Source organism: Merops nubicus, unplaced genomic scaffold, assembly GCF_000691845.1.
Source record: "Merops nubicus isolate BGI_N331 unplaced genomic scaffold, ASM69184v1 scaffold3436, whole genome shotgun sequence".
NCBI lineage: Eukaryota > Metazoa > Chordata > Aves > Coraciiformes > Meropidae > Merops > Merops nubicus.
Window position 1 is genome coordinate 44,988 of NW_008614169.1, and position 21,345 is coordinate 66,332.

The following is a 21,345-nucleotide window of genomic DNA, read 5'->3' on the forward strand; positions in this document are numbered from 1 at the left end:
AGAGCACTTTCATTTCCTTTCATGCTTTTAAATGTCTTTATCAGCTGCACCACTGAGAACTGGATGGAGAGCAGGGAAGTGGCAGTGCTTCCGTGGTGGCAAGGCAAGCTGTGAAACAGGCAGAGAATCACTCTGGACTCGCTCCCTCCATGGCTCCTGCTGTTGTAGAGTGAGCTGGGATCATTACCAAACCAAAGGCCAGAGATGTGGTACTCCAGAGTGAGTAGCATCAGTGGAAAGGACAGGGAGAGCTCAGTTTAAGGCACTTTCCTAAGAGTAAGTGAAACTCAAAGTGGGAAAGCTCTGGCAGTAAAAGTGTCAGTGTTGCAGTGGTGGATTTGGGCCACCGGATAAGGCGCTGCCGTTCTGGGGTGGATTGAATCTCTGTGGCAGACAAGCACACAAACATAGCCTGCTAGAAGTGGTTTGGACAGAGCTGTGTGAGACAAAAGCTGGAGAGACACTTTAGAGAGTGAGTAGCCCTGAGCTAGACTTCAGCTGCTGCATAGAGAAGAGTTGAGTCCCTCAAAGCTAAGATGACACAGGAGATCTTGTTACAGAAGAAGGATAGGGAAATGCAGCTGAGTTTTTGCCTGTTGGAATCTGTGTTGTGCTCTTTGTGTCCTGGGGAAACACTCAAACTTTTATCTGGAAGCTCTCATTTGCCTCCAGACAAAGTTGGTGTTTGCTTTGACTGAGGCTGTCTCTGAGCTGGATTGTACTCATGCCCCATGTCAGAGGACCATATTTGCCTGAGTGGATATGCTTTAGGGCTGGCCATGGCTCAGAGATCGGGCCTCCCCAAATAGAGGCTTTTAAAAGAGCTACATGGAGGCTGCAACCAGATCTGTAGGCCTGTAGTGCCCAAGGTGGGGCTCACAGGTCAGGTCTTCCATTTTTGCAGGGAGGTTCTCTTGAGGATAAAGTATTGAACATGCAGGTTGTTTCTTTGTCCTCTGTGTACAGAAAAAATACTAGAGCTCTTTCAGTTTGATCTTGACATTTCCACAACCTGAAAAGAGAGAGACTCAAAACCGCAACCTTGGCAGTTAAACACATCTGGCCTTTGCAGGAGATTTGGTTTAGATTTCCACTCTGAAGCTCAGTGTGAGCTTGAATTGGCATTAAAATCACCCAGCTTCATCCATGCAAATGAGCCAGCACCGCTGCTGGTAGAATGAGGTTATGAGCCAGCTTCATTCAGTAACATCGAGTTGCTTTTTCTGAGTGCAGCAATTTACATCTCATTGTCCTTGGCCTAGTTTTTTGAGAAAAAAAACACAATCTTTTAATTCCATATAATCTCTCTTACAACTTTCTCTCTTCCCTCCACTAGTATGGGTAGAGAGCTGCTATTTGCCATTACTTTGGGTCCTTTGTAGGCAAGCATCACAGAAGTGCATGTGGTAGTCCCCACGTTCATTGTTCGAACGTGCTGAGGCACCTGATACTGAACACGCTTCACAGCAGCAAAACTTGGCTTAGGACTAGGAGTATTCCTGCTAGTGTATTGTCCAGCTTGAAAAGTCATGGGAAGCATCCTTCAATGCTAGTCCTCAATTGCATTCTACAGATTTCTCTTCATCCTTCCCATCAGTTTCTGTCAGTGACAAGGTTGTTTATTTTAAAATTTAGCCCTTTAGCGAGGTGTTGATCACACTGTACAGCCAGGCTTGTTGAAGGGTTCAGGAAACTACTTTGGAAAGGTGTTCCAAAATCTAAAGTTCCTGCAGAGTTTCCCAACTCTGTACAATGCACATACAGGCAGCTGAAGAACCCTACAGGAGTACACAGGATGTTATCAGTCTGGCATTGACAGTTACTGAGAACAAATAATTCAAAACAGTAACCAGTTTTTAAAATTCAAAAAAGGATTTGGGCATGTGGGTATCTTGAGAAACCAAGCCTATGTGGTTTGAAAGCTAAAGTACTCTTACAGCGGTAACTCAGCCACTTGGAATCAAAAATTTCTTAGTAGGTGAAGTTTGTTTGTTTGTTTTTTTAATATATCTTTACAGAAGTAGCAGCATGTAGCCTCTGTCACATATGCAGTAATTCCCAGAAAAAAAATTTCTGATGTCTCCAACAAACAGAAACCAGCAGGAAAGACTGAAAACACCTGCCTGCTCTGTTGCAGCAAAATGTTCAAAAGCTGAAACTTGGGGTGGGCATCCTGTTTCTTTATTGCTGTGGTCTTTCTGAATTTAATTCCTCTAAAACAAATATTGGAAGAGGTTCCTCAGAGAATGTCAACAGACTTAGCTCATATGGCTGTTCTGCAAAGTCCAGTCGCAGTGGTAGCATACATCAGCTTTCCCCCAAGGTCTGCATGTGACCTAGAAGGTGGCACTGGAAGATGAAGGAGATAGAAAATTCCACTTTTTGTCCCTTGCTTCATGATGGGCTGAAATGAGTATTTAAGATGGACTTGAGTGAAGCTTTTATGGGGCCAGATTACCCTGCTCTGCAGGAAAGGGCAGAGGGGAAATGTGAAGCCTGTACAGGGCTTGAACAGGCACCAGGTCGTGATCAGTTCCTAGAGGAAAGCCCTCCCTTGGGAGAGTCTTATGGATGCTTCTCTTACCTGAAGACAAATCAGGAAAAACCTCCCTATGCTGGGTGAAATTTTACTTCCTCTTTAGACTGCTTTTCAGTAGAAAACTGAAATTTTACTATAATGACAGGTTTCATTAGAATATTTGTTCTTTACATAGTATTTTACCTTTCTTGAAAACATTAACACCTGAAAATGGAATATTTTGGCTGATGACTGATATACTTTAACTGAAGAAAAATGTGTACTCTTCACAGAGGAGACAGATGCACTAAAAACTTCACTAAAAATAAACCTGAAGACCTCCAGGATGCTAAAGTGCCTGCTTATAAGTTCCATGAAGAGGCTGAGGCCCTTCTGTGTGATAGCTAGTGCCCAGCCTGCTCTCAGTGATGGATCTTTTGGTTGGGACTTTGAGTGATTTCATAAGGCAGGTTTCACTGTTCCCAAGTAATTGCAGCGATCTGTAACGTTGCCTGTTTTCATGTGTAGTACTTCTGTGTCTAAACAGTTCAGAGTAACCAGGACACAAGTTACCCACACATGTACGTTGTGCATTCTCCATGTGAGATGGAAACACCAGGTACCAAGCAGCATGTTAATAACAGACTGTTAGCTCTGTCCTGTGTTCTCATAACACAGATTCAGCTTCCTACTAACACAGGTTTGATTTTTTTTCTACCCTCTGTCTGCCTTCTAAAATGTTTCCCTGCCAGAGGCAGGAGCCATTTCTTCACTTACAATAAATAAATGCCATGGATATGACACCTGCCCTTTTCTGGGCTCTCACCGAGGGATTAGACTGTGCCCCGGGATCTGAGCTTTTTACATACAATGCACAGCTGTGATATAAAGAGCCTTTTGAAAGAGAGGCTTGGCAGCTTTCCCAGAGCCTAACTGAAAGGTCTGTTTGTGCCTTACCTGTGACTAGTTCTTTTCTGTTTGTATTTGCAGTGGAAGGACTTGAGCCCACCACTAACAAAACCCATCTTGTTACACAGTTCCCTATCTCTAACTGTATCTTCGACTTCTGGGGCTTCCCTACTTCTGCAGCTGCTGACTAATATTAATTACGTGTATGCTGCTTAATCATCTAGGAGTGAGCCTCTAAAGTGGCATGTAGTCAGTTAGGCAGCTGGCAAAAATGAATTATGCTATAAGACCATAGCAGAAACACCTAGGCAAGGATAGAAAAGTTTCAGAGAGACAGTGAAGAAACTCTCATAGAGTTTGAGTGTTCAGGGCTGGGGGGACTGCGAAGAGCCCCCTCCATTGCTTCACTCTTTATCTGCTCTTTCTGGGAAGAGAGGAGCATAAAACAGGGGAATAATTCAAGGGCATCCCAGCATATCATGGAAGGAAGCTCATGGATGAGTCCTCAATGGGCTTGGGGTATCCTGAGGCTCTGCCACTGCTGGAACAGCTGCCAGGGACCACATGTGATATGGGTGACTGGAAGCAGCACTTCTGCTGCTCTGTATTAAGCAGAGAGCTGGATTGTTGCAGCATCATCAGGCCCAGAGAGAGAGAAAATACCTTTGCCAGCACCCCTGTTTCCTGAGCAGCGTGATTTCTCTGCTTGGAGAGGAGAGATGTGTATTAACGGGCAGACACTGACCCAAGAAGAGTAAGTGTGACTTTTCTGCTTAATATGATGAGTTTCTGGGTTTGGAGCTTTGTGGTAGAGATAATTAGCCAGAGGGCCTGGCACACTTAGGTTACATGGGTTTTAATGGGGCTAAGCTGGTGAGGGTGACATCAATAGCAGGAAAACCCAAAGTACTCCTTGGGATTCTGGAGGCAAAGAAGAGCAGCCTTACTGGTTACCTCTGTAGAACGCAGCCACATCAAGGTGGTGGAGTATATACAGGCCTGTCAGGAGAACTAAGCAGTGAGTTTTGGGCAGTCCAGAAAGCTGTGGTGTGGGAATAGGGGAGCCTATAAAGAAGAGACAGCTGAAGCAAAGTGTGGTCAGAGAAGAGCAAAACCTTAGTCTAACTGCTGAATCAAACTCAAGTTTTGCCCTTGATAGTTTGGAGCATAGCCACCAAGATGACACATATCTTCCACAAGTACTGGAGAGTTAACTGGCTTTGTATTTCCCAGCCATGTCCAGTACCTTGTGTAGGACCCATCCCAGAATGATGAGGCTGGGTTGAACTGGGTAAGCTTGGAATGGAGCAAGCTCTCCGAGGGTATGTGCTGAAATCTGGAGGAGCCTTTCCTGAATCCTGCCACAGACCCTCATCAGATGGACATTCAGGAAGAAATAACCCTGCACTCCCCGCCCAGATCTTCACCTCTTTTCAGATCAATTGACTAGTCACCTCTGCTCCAGCAACTTGAAAACCTTCAGCTTTGCTTCAAAAGAATTTATGAATTCCCCTTGCAGTTCAAGTGCATTCACCAGGAGTGGGGAATTCCTTTAGATCTCTACTGAGGAATGCTTTTAAGTCAGGAGGCCGCTTCTATCTACAAAGCAAAGCTGCTTGCTCAACAACCAACTCTGCTGGAAGCACCCTATCCCTCAGAAGATTCACTGTTGTTCCCTGTTCCCTCTTGCCTATCTGCAAACGGCCCCATGGCTAGGTAAATATTTTTATTATATCCTATGCCAAGCTTTCTTCCTCCTCCCACAGTAGAAGTGCATCGGGTCCCTTTGACTGCGAATGCACGCCCATGTCTGAGAGGAAGCTGGCCTCGCTCCACGTCTCAGCCTCACACGTCCTGGCACAATGTTTTCTAGCATCAAACTGTAACAAGAAAACAAACTTTGGTTCGCTCCTCCAGTGTTAAGATTGCCACCCACAACTGCTGCAGTGAGCTCGTACAGCTGCTCTTTCACAGTCAGCTAGTAGAGTGATAGGATAAACAGGGACGAATTATCCAGCTTAGTGCTTAAATGAATTGGATGTGGTAACCAGAGCGGCTTCTGAGCTTCCCAGTGTAGGCACTGTGGGAAGGGGGAGGTTGAATAGGCTGGAGGTGTCCTCCTCTCTGCCAGAGCAATGCTGGTGCCCCAGCTTGTGGGCTCTGGCAAGTTGTTCCTGGTGACTTCACAGGCAGCCCAGCTCAGTCTAGTCCAGAAAAAAAGCCATTTTTTTTCCCTAGCCATCCAGTCACAAAGCATTTCTTTTCTTTCTCCTCTGGGGTGTCCCTTTCTGCCTGGTGTATTGGTGAAAGCCAACAGAGGCTCTGTGGTGAGCAGATCCAGGGCCACAGCCCTGTTAGCCTGGCTGCTTGTGGGGTGGGGTGGGGTGGGAAGTGAGCTCGCTCTGCTCTAACAGCTCACCACTCCCTTCCCTGTGTCCTGGGGAGAAAACTTGCTGTTTGTTAGTGGTGACTCTGAATGAGCACATGCTTCAGCTTTCTAGCCGAGTACTTTTCTTGGCCTTTTGGTGTCATGCGTTGTAAGTATCTAATGTTACTGACAGAAGCTAAAGGTCTCCAACCTCCTCTCTGCCAAATGAGATCAGTGTCCTGGAGTTCTGAAGCTCCACAATACATCGAGCCACTGTCTGCCTGATGGCCCTGCTTTCTTTGATGTGCTGATCTTAAGATCTCTTTTGTCACTGTCCCATCTCTGTTTTTTGTTTCAGGGTTTTTAAGCATCTGTTGTGAATGTGTCACATCTTGAGCTGATTAGAGCTTGGTGTGCACCAGGTTTTTCACAGGTTTTGTGGGCAGTCACTGGCAAGATAGCTTTATAATAGGCTTGTATCTGCACACCACAGGGTTCTTGCCCCAGTGCTGACCCAAGGAGCTGGCAGCACTTCACATGTGTAGGCAGGCTCCCATGGGGTTGTCCGTGTGCACAACCCGTTAACCATGTTGGCTGGAGTTATGAGAAGGGATCCTCTTCTCCCACCTGTGTGACTAGATTTGGCCTCTTATTCCCCAGTCTTGGAGCACCTGGATGTCCTGGTACACAGTGCCATAGCCCAAATTGGTAAGTGAGACCTCCAGCTTTTCCATCAGTGTCTCCTCAAGGGCACCACTGAAGGAGGAGATGTGTTGTCTTCATTGATGTATGTGTGGTTTTTTAAAAAGCTATCACCCAGGCACATCTGTGGCTTGGACTGCTGAGTTCATAGACTCACTAAATAAAACCTTGGTGGCATAGACATCTGCACCCCAGCAGATTCAAGAGGGAGCTGTCAGTAGCTATTCTCTTTAGTGCAGTTACTCTGCTTTTATTCACTGCAGGTAAAGGTGAGTGTTGGGCTTCCAATTACACCTCTCCTCTCCAGAAGCTTCCCTCTGCTCTGAACTGCAAAATTGTCCCCATCCTCTGTTGTGTTTACTGACTTCTTAGTGTCTGCAGGATCCAACTGGGAGCTGCCCTGCTGGTAATCAGCATTCCCCCAGACACATTCCTCCCTGCCTGACTCAGGCGGCAGTGGCGCTTTGGCACAGCCCTTCCGAGAAGAAAAGCAATTGCTCTTTCTGCCCTGTCTGTCTAGAGCTCTCCCCCTCAGCCCCCTCGGCAGCTGAGTCACTTCCTTCTTTAAATCTGGCCTTAAATCTTCCTTTTCTCTTCGCCCTGTGATTCATTCCCTTTGTGAAGTGCTTTGCAGAGCTCCAGCTGGAAGATGCTGAAGAGAGAGATGCTCCTGGTGCGACACATCCTCCTTGTCTCAGAGGCACAGTGGTGAGCCCTTCTCTAAGGGCTGGTCTCTGCACCATGCTAAATGGTGTCTCTTAGGATCAGTATTTCTCTTATCTTAGCATTTCTTTCAGTGCTACATCTGACATAGTAATAGGAGCCAACTTCTGCCTGCAGGCGAGCGCGTGTAATTTCCTTTGACATCAGCATGTGCCTGTGAGGGCACAGCACAGCTCTACCCTTTCCCATCCCATTTGATTAGATGCAGTAAGGGAGTCATTACAGGATCTCTGCCACTCCTCCTCCTCCCTCGTGGGATTTAAGAAGCACTGCTGCTAGAATTGAGCAAACTGTGCTCAGAGAAAGGAAAGCTTCAATTTCTGCTCTATGAGCTTGGAGTTATTTTTAGTATAACATCTACACTTCTCATGGATTATTTTTTTTTTTTTTTTTGCCTTCACCTGCTTATTTCCTTGGCCTTGGACCCTCTCATATCCAAGTGCCTCACCTTCCCACAGTTTGCTGGTGTGGAAGGGAATCACTAACCAACAGGGTAGTTAAAAGATGTCACCTTGAATCATGCCACACGGCACCACTGAACTCGCTAGACCTGCTCCGGGTAACAGCAAAGACTAGGGTAACATTTGCAAAAGCTTTTATATCCTGCTTTTGGCTGTGTCTTAGGTAGTTAAGCACTGAGTCCTTTTCACTATCCTTGCAGCTTAGGCATACAGATACTCAAGTTGCTTAGGAAAGTGGTCTGTGGGTACCTTTCCCCTGGAGTCTGGTCAAAAATGGGTAAGGCCAGGGACCAGGTCTGGTTCTCTGAACATCTGGTGGCTTCCTTAGGACAGTGGTGCCCAGGTCTTCTGCTGACCACCACTTGCCCAACATGGAAGGATATTATCAGTAATGGGCAAACCAGCAACCAAAGTCCTTCCTCCACTCTTAAGTCATACACCAGAGATCCAAGTTGCCCAACCACTGGAGGGAGGAATAAGTTAATGCACTCACTCACAACACATTACGTGAAGAAGGGAGCAGGCTGGTGAAGGAACCATACCATGGTAGGTGGAACCAGCCAGACAAGGAGTCCAATTATGTAGTAGTTCCCCAGAGAGAGATTCATCATCTTGCCCCACCGTGCTGGGAGCTGCACTTGCTCTGAAGACTCAGGGAGCCCTTTCAATAACTACAATCCCCACACAGCACATCCACAGCATAAGCAGACCTCCCAACCCCACTGCAAACAGAGTCAGCTCTTATAGAGGTGGCCTCTTGTCCCACCTACAAGTTACTGTGGAAGGCAGGGGCACCTGCTGGTGCTCTCCTCATCAGTTCCCACCCAAGGCTGGCCAGACCCTGGGTGAAAATCAATCAGGAGGGTCTTTCTTGCCTGGTTTTGGACATCATCCCTATGCCAACCCTCATTCAGGGATGGGGGTTTAACCCCAGCACTTCACCAAGCTGTTGCCAGCAGTGTAAGAGCAGTTTAATGAAACCTATGGGATTGAATAAGGAGATGCAGTAGCATACTGTGATGCTTCTGTCACTCTGCAAGGGAGGGTGTCTGTGTCTGTGAGACTGTTATGCTTAGAAATGCATGAGGGCTGTGCAGCTTTATCTGTTTTGTAGCTCTGAGTTTCTGAAATGTGACCAAATGACCGTTTTCTAGAGAGACAAAAAGTCATTTTCCACTACATTAGGTTTGCAAATGAAATTAAATTGCTCTTGTAAAGGAGCTTTGTTTCTGTGGAGGGGACAGGAGCTATGGAGTTTCTTAGAAAAGGAGGACCTTTGGTCCAAGGAAAGGACTTTTCATTTTAACTGATTCCTACAAGAGACATAGCAATCAAAGTAAATGAGAATTGCAGTTCCTAACAAAAACTGATAATCCTAAGATCTGAATTTTAATAAAGCTTCAGCAGTCACATTCTTTGGCTTCAAAACAGGCAAGTCGTGTGGACAACATAACATCTCCTTTGCACACTGGTCTCAACTTTGCTACAAAGCTTACATTGCATGTATTTGTTTTCTTTTGCTTAGAATGAAGTGATCAGCCAGCAGCTCTCTGTCATTTTCACTCATTGCTATGGACCCTACCCTATTCCAAAGCTCGTTGAAATTAAGCGCAAGCAGACCTCTCGCCTAGGTAAGCGTGACTTGAAGACACTTGCTGGTCCTCCAAGGAGAGCTGTGGAAAGTCTGCAACGCTGGCTGGGTGCTTGGCAGGGGAGGGGTCATGTGCCAGAGAAAAACGAGTTTGAAAAGCAGACCTAGAAAAAGGAAGGACGTAATATTTAGCCTGACCTGAAACACCCGCTGAAATCAGGAGGGTCGTCAGGTGTGTTACAGTGTGACCATAAATCTGCAGAGATTTGTCTGCGTTGCTGATTAGGCTGGGACCCCAGCCTGGGGCCCAGAGACAAACATCTGGCCACGTCTGAAACCAGCATGGCTGGCTGCAGGTGGTGCCACGGTGGCACAGCCCTCCCAGCCCTGCTGACAGGGCCCAGCTTGTTCCCGTGTGACTGGGAGAAGACCTGAGCGGTTTTTGAGGACCCTCTTCCCCTCAGCATGAAGACAACCCCACACAGGGAGAGGGGCGTAATAGGGTGTAGGTGAGTGTAGGGCCCTCCAGCACCCCTTCAGCTGCAGTTTGCTTGGAGTAGCAGAGCTGGGGGGCTGTGCCAGCTCTGCACAGTGGGGACAACTTGGCTCTCAGCAAACGTCATTGTGGACTTCAGAGCTTTGAATTCCCTTTGTCCAAACCACATAGCTGTCTAGGGGGCTTTTGTCCAAATAGGTTTTACTTTATGGGATTTACTCGTTAAAAACAATATCTTTTTACATTGTTGTCTCCTTTTCTCAGAAAAGGAAAATATTCTGTGTGCTCATGACTTCTTCCAAACTAAAGTTTTTTTTGTTTGTTTGTTTGTTTTTTGTTTTGTTTTTTGTTTTGTTTTTTTTTGTCATTCTAGATCCCCATTTTCTTAATAACAAAGAGATGTCAGATGTTACATTTCTGGTGGAAGGAAGACCATTTTATGCACATAGAGTGTTGCTATTTACTGCATCACCAAGGTAAAATATAGATATTTCTGGTCTTTAACAACAATAGTATTTGATTTTGTGGTTTTGTTTTGCATTTTCTGCTGTTAAGATTCTTCGAGGGCTAGTGACCCAATCTTCAAGATTTTCCTAAGCAGAACATAGTGGCATGTTTCTGGTATATCTGCAGGACATTTAGCAAATGCTCCCATCACTAGATCCCCATTCACTGAATGATCCGTGCTTCTGGCCATGCATCTGACTTCATTCCACTGAGGCACATTTGCATGGAGCTTGTTGCTGCATCCAGCTCTTAAACATAGAGGAAGCTTAATATTTTGATTCTTAATAATCATGTATCCTACGAGTGGCTAAATCCTGCCTTCCATTGGTGTAGGCGGTCTCCAGGAGAAACAAACTGCTATCACATAATTCATGGGCAGCATTTGACATTTTTTAAATAAAATTAAATAACTATAAAACTATTGTACTATAGCCAAAGGCAGTATTTATAGTCTGTTCCCTGTGCACAGAAGGCTGGACATGGGTTATCCAGCTCATCCCATCTTTAAAGTTGCTCACAAACCATATTTGCTTGCAGCTTTATAATGAAAGGTGTGTTTTTAAACAAATTTAGCTGACCCTCCATAAGAGCTTTTTTCAAAATGTGGACATTTAATATAAGGACATAAAGTGTGGTTTGGGTAGTTCAAGCAATGTGGGAATTGATGCTAGACATGCTGCCAACCCACAGCACCAAGCAAAGAGATCTGCATAAAGCAACTACAGTATCTGACCCTGTCTTCAATTAAGAAATGGATATTTTGCTATAAAGCTTATTGGTAGAGGTACAAACACATTCCAGACTCAGCTTTAAACCTACTAAATTGTGTTTGTAATTGAGTTTGACACTAGTAAAAGTAAATCAATTTTTACCCATATTTTAATTAACAAGATGCAGTCGTGGTAGGGAAAAGGTTGCCATCCAGCAAATGCTGGTCTTGCTAGATAAGCCAAGCTTTGCACTACCACTATATGGTCAGATGAATTATCAAAAAGAGCACATATAAGGACAGATGTTTCTGACAGCACATTCCCATTTTCACCTTTTGATCAAATGGGAATATCTGATTTTGAGAAATTGATTGCTGCATATGTATATACCTCACATAAATCTGCACTTAACTTATAATGTGGTTTTTTTCCTCAAACTTGTGTCTGAATTTCAGGTTTTCATAATCAGAGAACAGCAACCTATCCCGTTTTCTCTCCTGCCTCGTCTTACACAATTGTATTGAGCCTGCACAGAAGCATAGAAAGTCTTGCTGTGGTTGTTTTAATATTTTGGTCAAAAACATTTTTTAAAGCAGCATAATGGACATAGACCAAAATTTATCTCCTTCAAAAAAGATACGCGGTTTTTAAATGTTGCAAGTGTTCCTAAATGATCATGTAGCATCATTACAGAATCTGGATTTCCTATGTACTTTTTATTCTATTGTGATATTCATTTTTCTGAAATTTCAATTTGAAATCTCCTAAAGGAGAGGCTTCTTCCTTTTGGTTTGAACTTTATTTTATGTCAGTGCCCAAATCTTGATGCTTCTGGGTGATACATCCATTCATTTCAGTGTACTGTTTTTGCAAGAGCTGATGCTGTCCTTCCACTTTGCCGTACTTTTCCACAGAGATAATTGGGCTGGTATTTCAAACTTGCTCCTTTTTGTTTAGGTTTAAAGCATTGCTGTCTAGCAAGCCCTCATCTGATAGTACTTGTATTGAGATCAACTACGTGAAGTACCCTATCTTTCAGGTAAAGTCAGTTCTCACATTGAATTTGAACGGAACATGTAATAGGAACATCATATGCACTCTGTCCAAATTAGTATGTATGTATTTGGTGAAGATGTAGCTCAGAGCAGTGGTTTCATGAGCTCAGGCTTCATCTCCATTCAGGCCCGGAGCTGCAGAGTGCTGTTGATTGCAGATGTCCTGCCCGACAAGATACAATAGTATGCATTTCACTTATTTCTTTTTTCTCTTGTTGGCTCTTCTGTATTTAATGGACAGGCTTGGAAGAAACACCGTTCATTCCCTTCCCTAGCAGTATTGTTCAATCATTTTTTTGCTGTGAAAATTCAGAGCCTGCTTTTTCTATATCTGTAGCATGTCCATGTATACGCTTCCCTTTACTTGAGTCTGAGCTCGAGCAGTTCCATGTATTGCCTGTTGCCACTGCAGATAATTCACGGCTGCCTACAGTAACTTTAGTGTTGCTGGAAGCTCACTGCAGAGGGACCTGAGCTGGCTCATCTTACAGGGCAAAGCCTCCCCCACTCTTTTTCATCATCCGTGAATGCCCACACACAGCCAGGTGAAGGTATGATGCCATCACCAGGGGAAGAATAAGGGAACAGGCATTATATATGCTATATTTTCCTGAATCAATAAGGTACTGAACATAATGGGAAATACATTGAAAATTCAGAATTAATTAATTAGCTGCAAATTGTTTGGAGATCACCAGAAAGTCCAGACAGTGTGGCTAGTGAGGGTTGGGATGCTAGACTACCTGCGAGAAGGAAATATTGAACTGTGCAGAGAGAGAGTAAACAAATATGTCTTGAAATCAGGAGGCTTAGGCCAGTTTTATCTACAAATCTTTGGTGGTGTTGGAGAGCCTTGAGTTTTTCCTACAACCTTTACATCACCCCCTGTTCCCTGGTGTCTTGGATTGCTTTTTATAAACACTCCCTTTGTTTTATTACAGCTGGTTATGCAGTATCTTTATTATGGAGGTGCAGAATCACTCCTGATTAAAAATAATGAAATTATGGAGGTAAGAGACATTTATCTTAATTGCAGTGGGAGCAATGCAAAGTGATGTGTGTATCATTCACCCAAGGGCATGTGGCCATTGGGCAAGACATGAGCTCTCCTGTAAGAGCCAGCACTCACCCAGAGTGCCCAGGCTATCTGCAGTCCTGCAGGAGACACTCAGTCTCCTCCTCTGCCAGTCACCCACTATGGTGACTTTTGCCAGTGTGAAACTGGCTGTCAGAGAAGGAGTAAAAAAAATATGATCTTCAAGCCATGCAAGTATCTGAAATAAAAACACCTAGTTAGATACTTTGAGAGGCTCCTTCCAGAAAATGCAAAACTGGTGTTACCAAAATCTGGAAGCAAGCCCCGGCAGCATGGTATGCCATCCTCTCTGTCTCAGCCTGGTAGGTGAGTGCTCTGCTCCAGCTGGGCTGGTCAGCTTCTCTCTGCCACTCTCTTACTTTTGGTTTATTAGCTCAGGCTTAAGTGTCCAGCCCTGTGTCAGCAGCGTAAAAGCATCCAGTTTGGCTCCTCACTCAGGAAAATTCTTGAGCATGTACCTGGCTTTAACAATCAGAGAAATCCCACTGGAGTCACAGTTCAGTTCAATTTCAAGCATGTAACTGTCAGTTCTGAATAAAGCCTTAAGCTGCTCCCTGATACAGAGACTTCTTTGCCCCTTTCTCACAGCGTGCAAAACATCCAGTGCCATTGGGCCTGTTTGCAAAAGCCAAACCAAAGCGACTGTTGCTGACTGAGTCTTCAGTGTAGCCACACATCCTTAGCCTATATGGTTGTTAAGTCACCCTTTTCCCAACACTGTGTGCTGTCATTGCCAGCTAACATCAGTCTAACAACTCCAACTAAACAAAACTAAGAGATATTTGAGCAAATTCTTGATAGTCATTCAAGGAGTTTTCCTGTTTACAATCACCAAATTATAGCAGCCAAAAAGAATACAGGACAGTAAATACTAAAATCTGAGCTGCTTAAGCAGCTGGTAACTGTCAGTATACAGATAATAGTCTGGCACTGTGATGTTTATTGTTGCCTACATTGTTTAGTCTGTCCCTGTGACACTGTTGTCTGGGGCATCTGTGTGTGTCATCTGTACTTTTACCAAAGTACGGCTAACCAAAAATTGGGAGCAACTCTTCTGTGGGGTACAAGTGACCAATCAACTCTGTGGGGTACAAGGACATCTGAACCAACTGTGCTGTCAGCCAGAGGATGGAACTGGTCAGGAGTGAAATTGTCCCTCTCCAGTACAGGTGGTGGATTTTTAACTAAGCATACCCACTTGGACTTTCTGAGCTTTATAGGGGAGAATCACTGATTTCCTATTTCACTCATAGTTTTGAAAGAAACTCCCAAATGTCTGAAATAAGGAGTCTTAGACTAGGTAGTGCAATGGCTTTATAGAGATGTGTGTGTTATCACCTAGGCTGTTAAAAAGCTTGTGCTGCAGTTCAGCTGGCTGCTTGCTCTACTTTTGTGACATCTCAAAACTTCTGTGACTCAAGAATGTATGACTGATTGATTGATCTGTTGATAAGAGATCTGGCCACGGTTCCTCACCGTTTAAAGTAATTACAAACCAGCACGTGACTGCTTGAGCCACAAAGGCAGCTGGAATAGGATTTGGCTTTATCTTTCAAAACCGCATTTAGCAGCTTGCCTTATTACAAATATGAGAACAAGAAGCACCAGAAATACTCTACAGAAATCTTTGCTGCAACTCATAATTGGGGCCAGCTGGCTGCTATCACATCAGCACTGCAGATTTACAGCACTTGGATTTATTTATGGGCTTAAAGCAGAGCTTGAGCAGGCTGTGCAGGAGAAGTCAGAATGTCATGGAAGTTTCAAGGTTTTGTTCCCCAGTGCTTCAACCTAGCAGCATGAGAGTCCTTTTGGGATTCACAGGATAGTTTTTTATTATGCAGTCCTAGATGATAAGGGCTGTATAAATACCTGAACATCTGAACAGCTTGGCCTAAGAGACCTGACTGGGTTAGAGCAAGCTGTCAAGCAGTGAAGAACCCCAACCTGCTTCCTAAGCCAGAACAAGGAGCCAGAGGCAATGGCCTACCATGGAAAGACAAAAAAATGAAATTCCTTTTCCCTGATGTAAAAGGACAGAAAGGTGGAAATAGGGGAGATCTTAGTACTACTGAAATCAGTTGGAGAACTCAAAATTTAAGCCATTTTAACCCCACAGGCTTCAGTTCATACCCAAAGTGTACAGTGGTGTGCAGAGATCCCAAGGCAGTGCCAGTCCAGGTAGTAGATCCATAGAGTGGATGCAGGGCCAAAGAGGGAGGTCAGCTTGAGCCCTGGTCCAGGAGAACCGTGGCGGTGCAGCGATACAGACACATGACACTAACATGAGTGCTAACTAGGCAGTGCCTCGCACCAAGCTGGCTCCCACCTTTGCGCTGTATCCTTCTGTGCACCCACTCCCTGGAGTAACATGGAGACAGACAGTGTTCCAGTGCCCATGGCCCAGACATGACCTTACTGCTGCTCATGAGCTAGAGCAAGGAGCGTATAGACCTGACTCCATTTCCTTGAGCCTGCTGAGGTGACAGATTTGAGGTTTATTGCCTCTTTAGGTTTTTAAGACTGCCCGGGGTGGTCGTCATCATCTGATTTGAATTCCGCTGTACTTTTGGTCCTGGCCCTTCTTCTGACCGCCTCACATCCAGCCCTCTTTTTCAGCCAGAGCTTGGGGAGCAGCTGAACCAAACCCTTCTTTTCCTGGGATGCAATTGCAGACCCCTCCTTGCAGAGTGACAAAAGATACTCCAAGCTGCCATTGCCTTTTTGTCTCTCACCCACCACCCTATACCATTCCGCACGCGGATCTGAGCAGCCCGTGGTGGTTTCTCCATATACAGCTTCCCACAGTGTGATCAAGAGGGGACAGCGAAGGGTTGAAGCAACTGAGCAATCTTCTCATTCTGACTGTTTGTCAGTACTTTCATGCTGAAGCAGGGGCAGAGAAAAAAATACAATGAAACAGTAAGAAGGAAGCTCTGATTCTGTATCGCTCAGCAGTTTTGACAATTTTTTCTTGCTTCTTTTTTTTAGCTTCTCTCTGCTGCTAAATTTTTCCAGCTTGAAGCTTTACAACGGCACTGTGAGATCATTTGCGCAAAAAGCATTAACACAGAAAACTGCGTGGATATTTATAATCATGCCAAGGTAAAAATAACCACATATGCTTTTATGTTATGTGTCTGTCGTCATACTTGTAGGTCAGTTTTATGATAAGTAGTGATAGTTTGTTATTTATCTAAGATTCCTCATTTACTGGGACTAATAGCACAGTGACAGTCCCAAACCATGGAGTGTAAAAGCAGCTGTGGCAACTGCTCACCCCCTTCTCTAAGTGCTTCAAACTCCACTTGAGTGTACCACCATGTGGCAGACCCATCCATTATCATGGCAACTCAAACTGCTGAGTTACTCACCAGGAGTCACCTTATTGAATAAGACACCTCTGTTTCACCTCCCGAGCTGCATCTTCCCATTACAGTTTCCTCTCTCCTCCTGCCTGAAGCCCACTGGGGTGATACTCTCAGTCCTAGTGGCAGCTTGTCAATATATAAAAATGCCACATTGTCGAAGTGCAGCATCTCCGAGCCGTTCGAGGGTGGTAATGAGAATTTTGTCTTGGGGAGGAGAGATTCACGGCTACTTATTGAAATCAAATTATTTACTTTCTTTGTGAAGGGGCCTGAGTCATTAGCATAAAATTATGGCATTTTTTTGACCTAGAAAACCTATTTTTGCTCAGTGGTGGAGGTGGCTGAACATTGATTAGTTTCAGTTTTTCTCCTCCTCTTGTGTGCTTAGTAGTTAGTCTTTCAGTCAGAAGATGGAAATGATACACAAATAATTGAATGAAATATTTTTAAAGCATTCCTTAGATGTTTTTTTCTATAACTTATGTGGTTTATATGGAAGATAAAATGGTGCAAGGTGACACGGAGGTTTGATTGAACAGAGTAATGCTGCAGATTGCTCCAAACCCCTGCAGATCTGACCTCCATTCCCATCATCAGTATTTCCTACAGAGAGTAGTAATGTTAGGTCTTGACATACAGATAACGTGCAATCAGTGTTTCAAGTAGTATAAAGTTCCACCTGTAAAATGAGTAAGAAATGAGGGGTATCTGCAGGTACTATTACGTTTATTGTAATAGGAAAAAAGCTCAGCAGTGCAGGAATTGTTTGAAAGGAACTTATTGATTTGTATTACTGTTACTAGCAGTAAACTGAATCATTTTGTTTTAAAATCACATGCTTTCTTTGAATTGTGAAATGTGTCTGTTGTTTACATCCTGACTGAAGAAAGTTCACAGAGCTTTAGACCTGTCTGAGGGACTTGACACTGCTCATGCTGAGACAGAACAAACCAAGTGGCTAAGTCCCGCTCCTTGTTTGCTTGTAAGGGCCCCAGCCTGCAAGTTATTTCTGCCTGCAGTTCCAAATAGAGGCAGCAGAAGCCGTGTACTTGAGAGGCTTTTACAGCCAGGGTCATGCTAGCGCTGACGTGAGTAGTGCATTGCAGAGATAGCCAAGCTGGCTCTGAATGAAATCTTCACTTCTGGAATTAGTTAAGCCACATCACCCTAGAGCTCTGCATGGGCTAACTCTCCCTGCTTCCAGTAAGATACCAGGGCTGAGCTTTAAACTACTCTAGCTAGAAGTTTTCTGGGATCTGAACTCGCACATTGAAAGCTAGTTCAGCTCTCTCTATATGCTGCATAGCAGAGAAGACACTCCCATCTTTTTGCTCCCAGTCTGTGTGACATGCGGGTGATGATTCTGAACACAGGTCATTGTGCCCAGAGTGCTCCCCCCACACAGTAGCTTCATTCATTTGTTATGTGAATACGAGACGATACCTGGCAGAAGCTGCCAGATGGTGCTGGTGAACCAGGGGATTTCACAAGCAGCTCAAGAGCAGCTTGCCAGCCAACCATCTGCCTTTCCATGTTGCTCTCTGAAGTGTGGAAGAAGCTTGTGTTAGACCACAGTGAGGATGGGAATAAGGTGAACAGGCACTGAAGCCAGGGACCGTTGCATCAGCCAGGAGCAGGTCTTTGGTAACTTTTCCCTATTGTAGATACCGTTTCTAGTCCTTGCTACTTGCAAGCTCAGCTGGACCTTCAGGAACTCAGTCAATGTTGAAACGTGCCTTTCCAGATGGGGATATGTGAGCAGGTTGGCCCAGAGACACATGGAGCGCAGTCTTTACCATCATGATTGAGAAAAAGATATGATTTGGTGGAAGCATAGCGTGAAGTGAGCACAGATTTGGAAAGCTATGTGTGGTGGTGGCCTAGGCTGTAAAACGGTGTTTAGCAGGGTGCTGAGCTGTGTGAAAGGAGCCGTAGGAACAAAAGGTTGAGACCTTGGGTTAAAGAGGTAAAGTACTGGTAGGAAGGTGAGACAGCATGTATTTGGTCACATTTACAATTTAAAAGCTGAGAGTATTAAAATAATCTGTGGCATCCCTATGGACTTTCCATTCATAAATATGCAACATAGAATCACAGAGTACCAGGTTGGAAGGGATGTCAAAGATCATCTGGTCCAGGCTTTCCTGGCAGAAGCACCATCTCAACAAGATGGCCCAGCACCCTGTCCAGCTGAAACTTAAAAGTGTCCAGTGTTGAGGAATCCATTGGCTGATCGTTTTCAGTGAAAAAAAATTTCTTCTTGTGTTCAATCAAACTGTCTTCAGGAATAACTTGTATTCATTACCCCTCATCTCTTTCACGTGACTGCTTGTAAAAAGGGACTCTCCAACTTCTTTGTAGCTAGCCTTTAAATACTGGAACATGGTGATAAGGTCTGCCCTAAGCCTTCTTTTTCTCCAGGATGAACAAACCCCGTTGTCTCAGCCTTTCCTCATACGGCAGCTTCCCATCAGTCCCCTGATGATGTTTATGGCCCTTCTCTGGACCATCTCCAGCCTGTCCACATCTTTTTTGCATAGCAGGGACCAAAACTGACCACAGTATTCCAGGTGTGGCCTGATAAGCACTAAGTAGAATGGAGCAATGACTTCTTTATCTCTGCTGGTGATGCCCTTGTTCATGCAACCCAGCATCCTGGTGGCTTTCTTTGCCACTTTGAACACTGTTCACTCGTGTTGAGCTTGTTGTCCACCAGAACCCCCAGGTCCCTTTCCACAGAGCTGCTCCCCAGCTGGGTAGTTCCTAGCCCATGCTGTGCTCCTGAATTATGTTTTCCCAGGTGCAAGACCTTACACTTGTCCTTGTTGAACTTCCTAAGGTTCTTGTTAGCCCATTCTTCCAGCCTATCCAGGTCTTCCCACAGGGTGGCTCTCCCATCTGAAGTGTCCAGTCCCCAGTCAGTTTGGTATCATTGGCAAACTTCATCAGGGTACACTTGATCTTATTACTTAGATCACTTATGAAGATATTAAACAGCATTGGGCCCAAAATCTACAAAGGCAATCATTTGATCAGTATCACCTGAAGGGTTTAATTTTTCAAAGCCTTTGTCACTGTTCTTCACTTCCAGAAAGAAATGAAGTAACTGGGCAGATTGGATTTATAATGGTAATTGATTGTTTACTGCTAGATAGCAGTTGTGTTTTATATTAATGCCCCCAAATTCCCCACAAAATCATTTGGAGTTTTAAATACCTGCCGAAAACACTCAGCACTTGCACAGATTGCAATTGAGGTCTCAGAAAAAAAGTGTATTATTTCCTAAGTCTCATGAATATATTGAAGTAACAAATAGGGATGGATGGTGTTATGGAGAGGAATACAGATTCACACATGCACTTGCATCCAAAATAATGCGCTCATAATTTGATGAAAACACGCATGGTTTGAAATCAGGTTAAATGAATTCATTTTCCTTGGGAAGACAGGTAGGTCCTACCTAGCGCTAATCTGTGTTTTTCAGGTTTTGTTATTTTTTTAGCCATTTCCATTCTTAGTTCTGAATGTGATAAGCAGGTGATGGGCAACACTGCTGTGTAGTTGTTCCAAGTCTGGATCCAAACTATGCAATGCCTCAGCAGTTCTGGCCCTTCAGGCTGTACCTCATAGCAAAGGTTCCCACTTTACTCAGAGCTTGGACCTAGCGGGAGCTTAGATGGGCGGGAGGGTGGGCTGAGCACTGCTCTCCACACTTGCATGGCTTGTAATTACACCTGTAGAGGAATACCACAGCTATGCTCTTTGTAGGACTCCAGGCTCTGGCAGTGGGTGATGGATGACCAGGACGGGTCATTTAAGGTTTGGTCATAGGTTTTCACTCATGCATTTAAGGTTTGCTCACACATTACAGTATCCATGCTTATTAACCTGACACAGTGTCCAACCTAAGGGAGGTACTGACAGCCCCAAACTACGTGCTTTACAACCTCTACTTCTCCTGCAAAAATTCCTCAAAGCATGAAATTTTGCATGACAGGTTTCTGCAGTCGTATGTCCTATCCTTGCTAAGGATAGCATTTATGAAGCCTGGTCTGTAGTATATTTTCCCAAACCTGTAGTTTTAGGGCATAACTTTTAGCATGAAATCATGGGTCTGGTGAACTCTGTGGTAAAACTCCCACCAATTTCCAAAGGAGCAAGGTTTCAACCCTTGTAAGTTTGTTTCCTTAACAACCAGAGCCTTATAACATAGGAATGTTACCAGAGTCATCAGCAGAAATTACTGTTTGATTTACTCCTTGTCCTCCCCACATATGTGCCTGTGTTACTGTGCCAGTCTGAAAGGCGTAGCTTGTGTATTTGTCTGTGTGCAGCTCCTGTGGACTGTATTTGCTGAGCAGGTTTTATCAGAATGGTTATCTTATTCTAATTTCACTTCTTGTAGTTTCTCGGAGTCACAGAACTATCTTCCTATTGTGAAGGCTACTTTCTAAAAAATATGATGGTCCTCATTGAAAATGAAGCTTTCAAACAGCTGTTGTATGACAAGAACGGAGAAACATCTGGTCAAAATGTACTACAGGACTTACAGAGGACGTTGGCCACAAGGATTCAGTCAATTCATTTGTCTTCTTCAAAGGGCTCCATTGTGTAAAGCTGAGGAAGTTGGTAACCCTCTAATAAAAGACCCTGCAAGTTAAGTCTGCTGTTGCAGTTGCTTAGACATGTTGCAGTTGCTTAAACAGCTACAAAAAAAAAAAAAAAAAAAAAAAAAAAAAAATTCTACTTCGCACCCAAATAGTTCTATATTGGCCAAAGGTGCTGCAATAGGCCTGCGACCCCCTTTGGATGAGGGAATACAGAAAACAAAGCTGCTC

The 21,345-nt window shown here is 44.4% G+C and overlaps 1 protein-coding gene across 1 annotated transcript in view; it reads left to right on the top strand.

Moving 5' to 3' along the window:
* The window catches only part of BTBD11 (BTB (POZ) domain containing 11), a gene marked incomplete at its 5' end in the record, with an annotated part of 60,391 nt that extends 39,269 nt beyond the window's left edge, over window positions 1-21,122 (top strand). The window contains 6 exons of the mRNA XM_008942112.1: window positions 9,207-9,312; window positions 10,142-10,244; window positions 11,943-12,024; window positions 12,982-13,050; window positions 16,128-16,241; window positions 20,913-21,122. Coding sequence (XP_008940360.1) covers window positions 9,207-9,312; window positions 10,142-10,244; window positions 11,943-12,024; window positions 12,982-13,050; window positions 16,128-16,241; window positions 20,913-21,122 — 684 coding nt within the window. The remainder of the gene's footprint in view (window positions 1-9,206; window positions 9,313-10,141; window positions 10,245-11,942; window positions 12,025-12,981; window positions 13,051-16,127; window positions 16,242-20,912) is intronic.
* Between the last annotated feature and the right edge of the window lie 223 nt (window positions 21,123-21,345).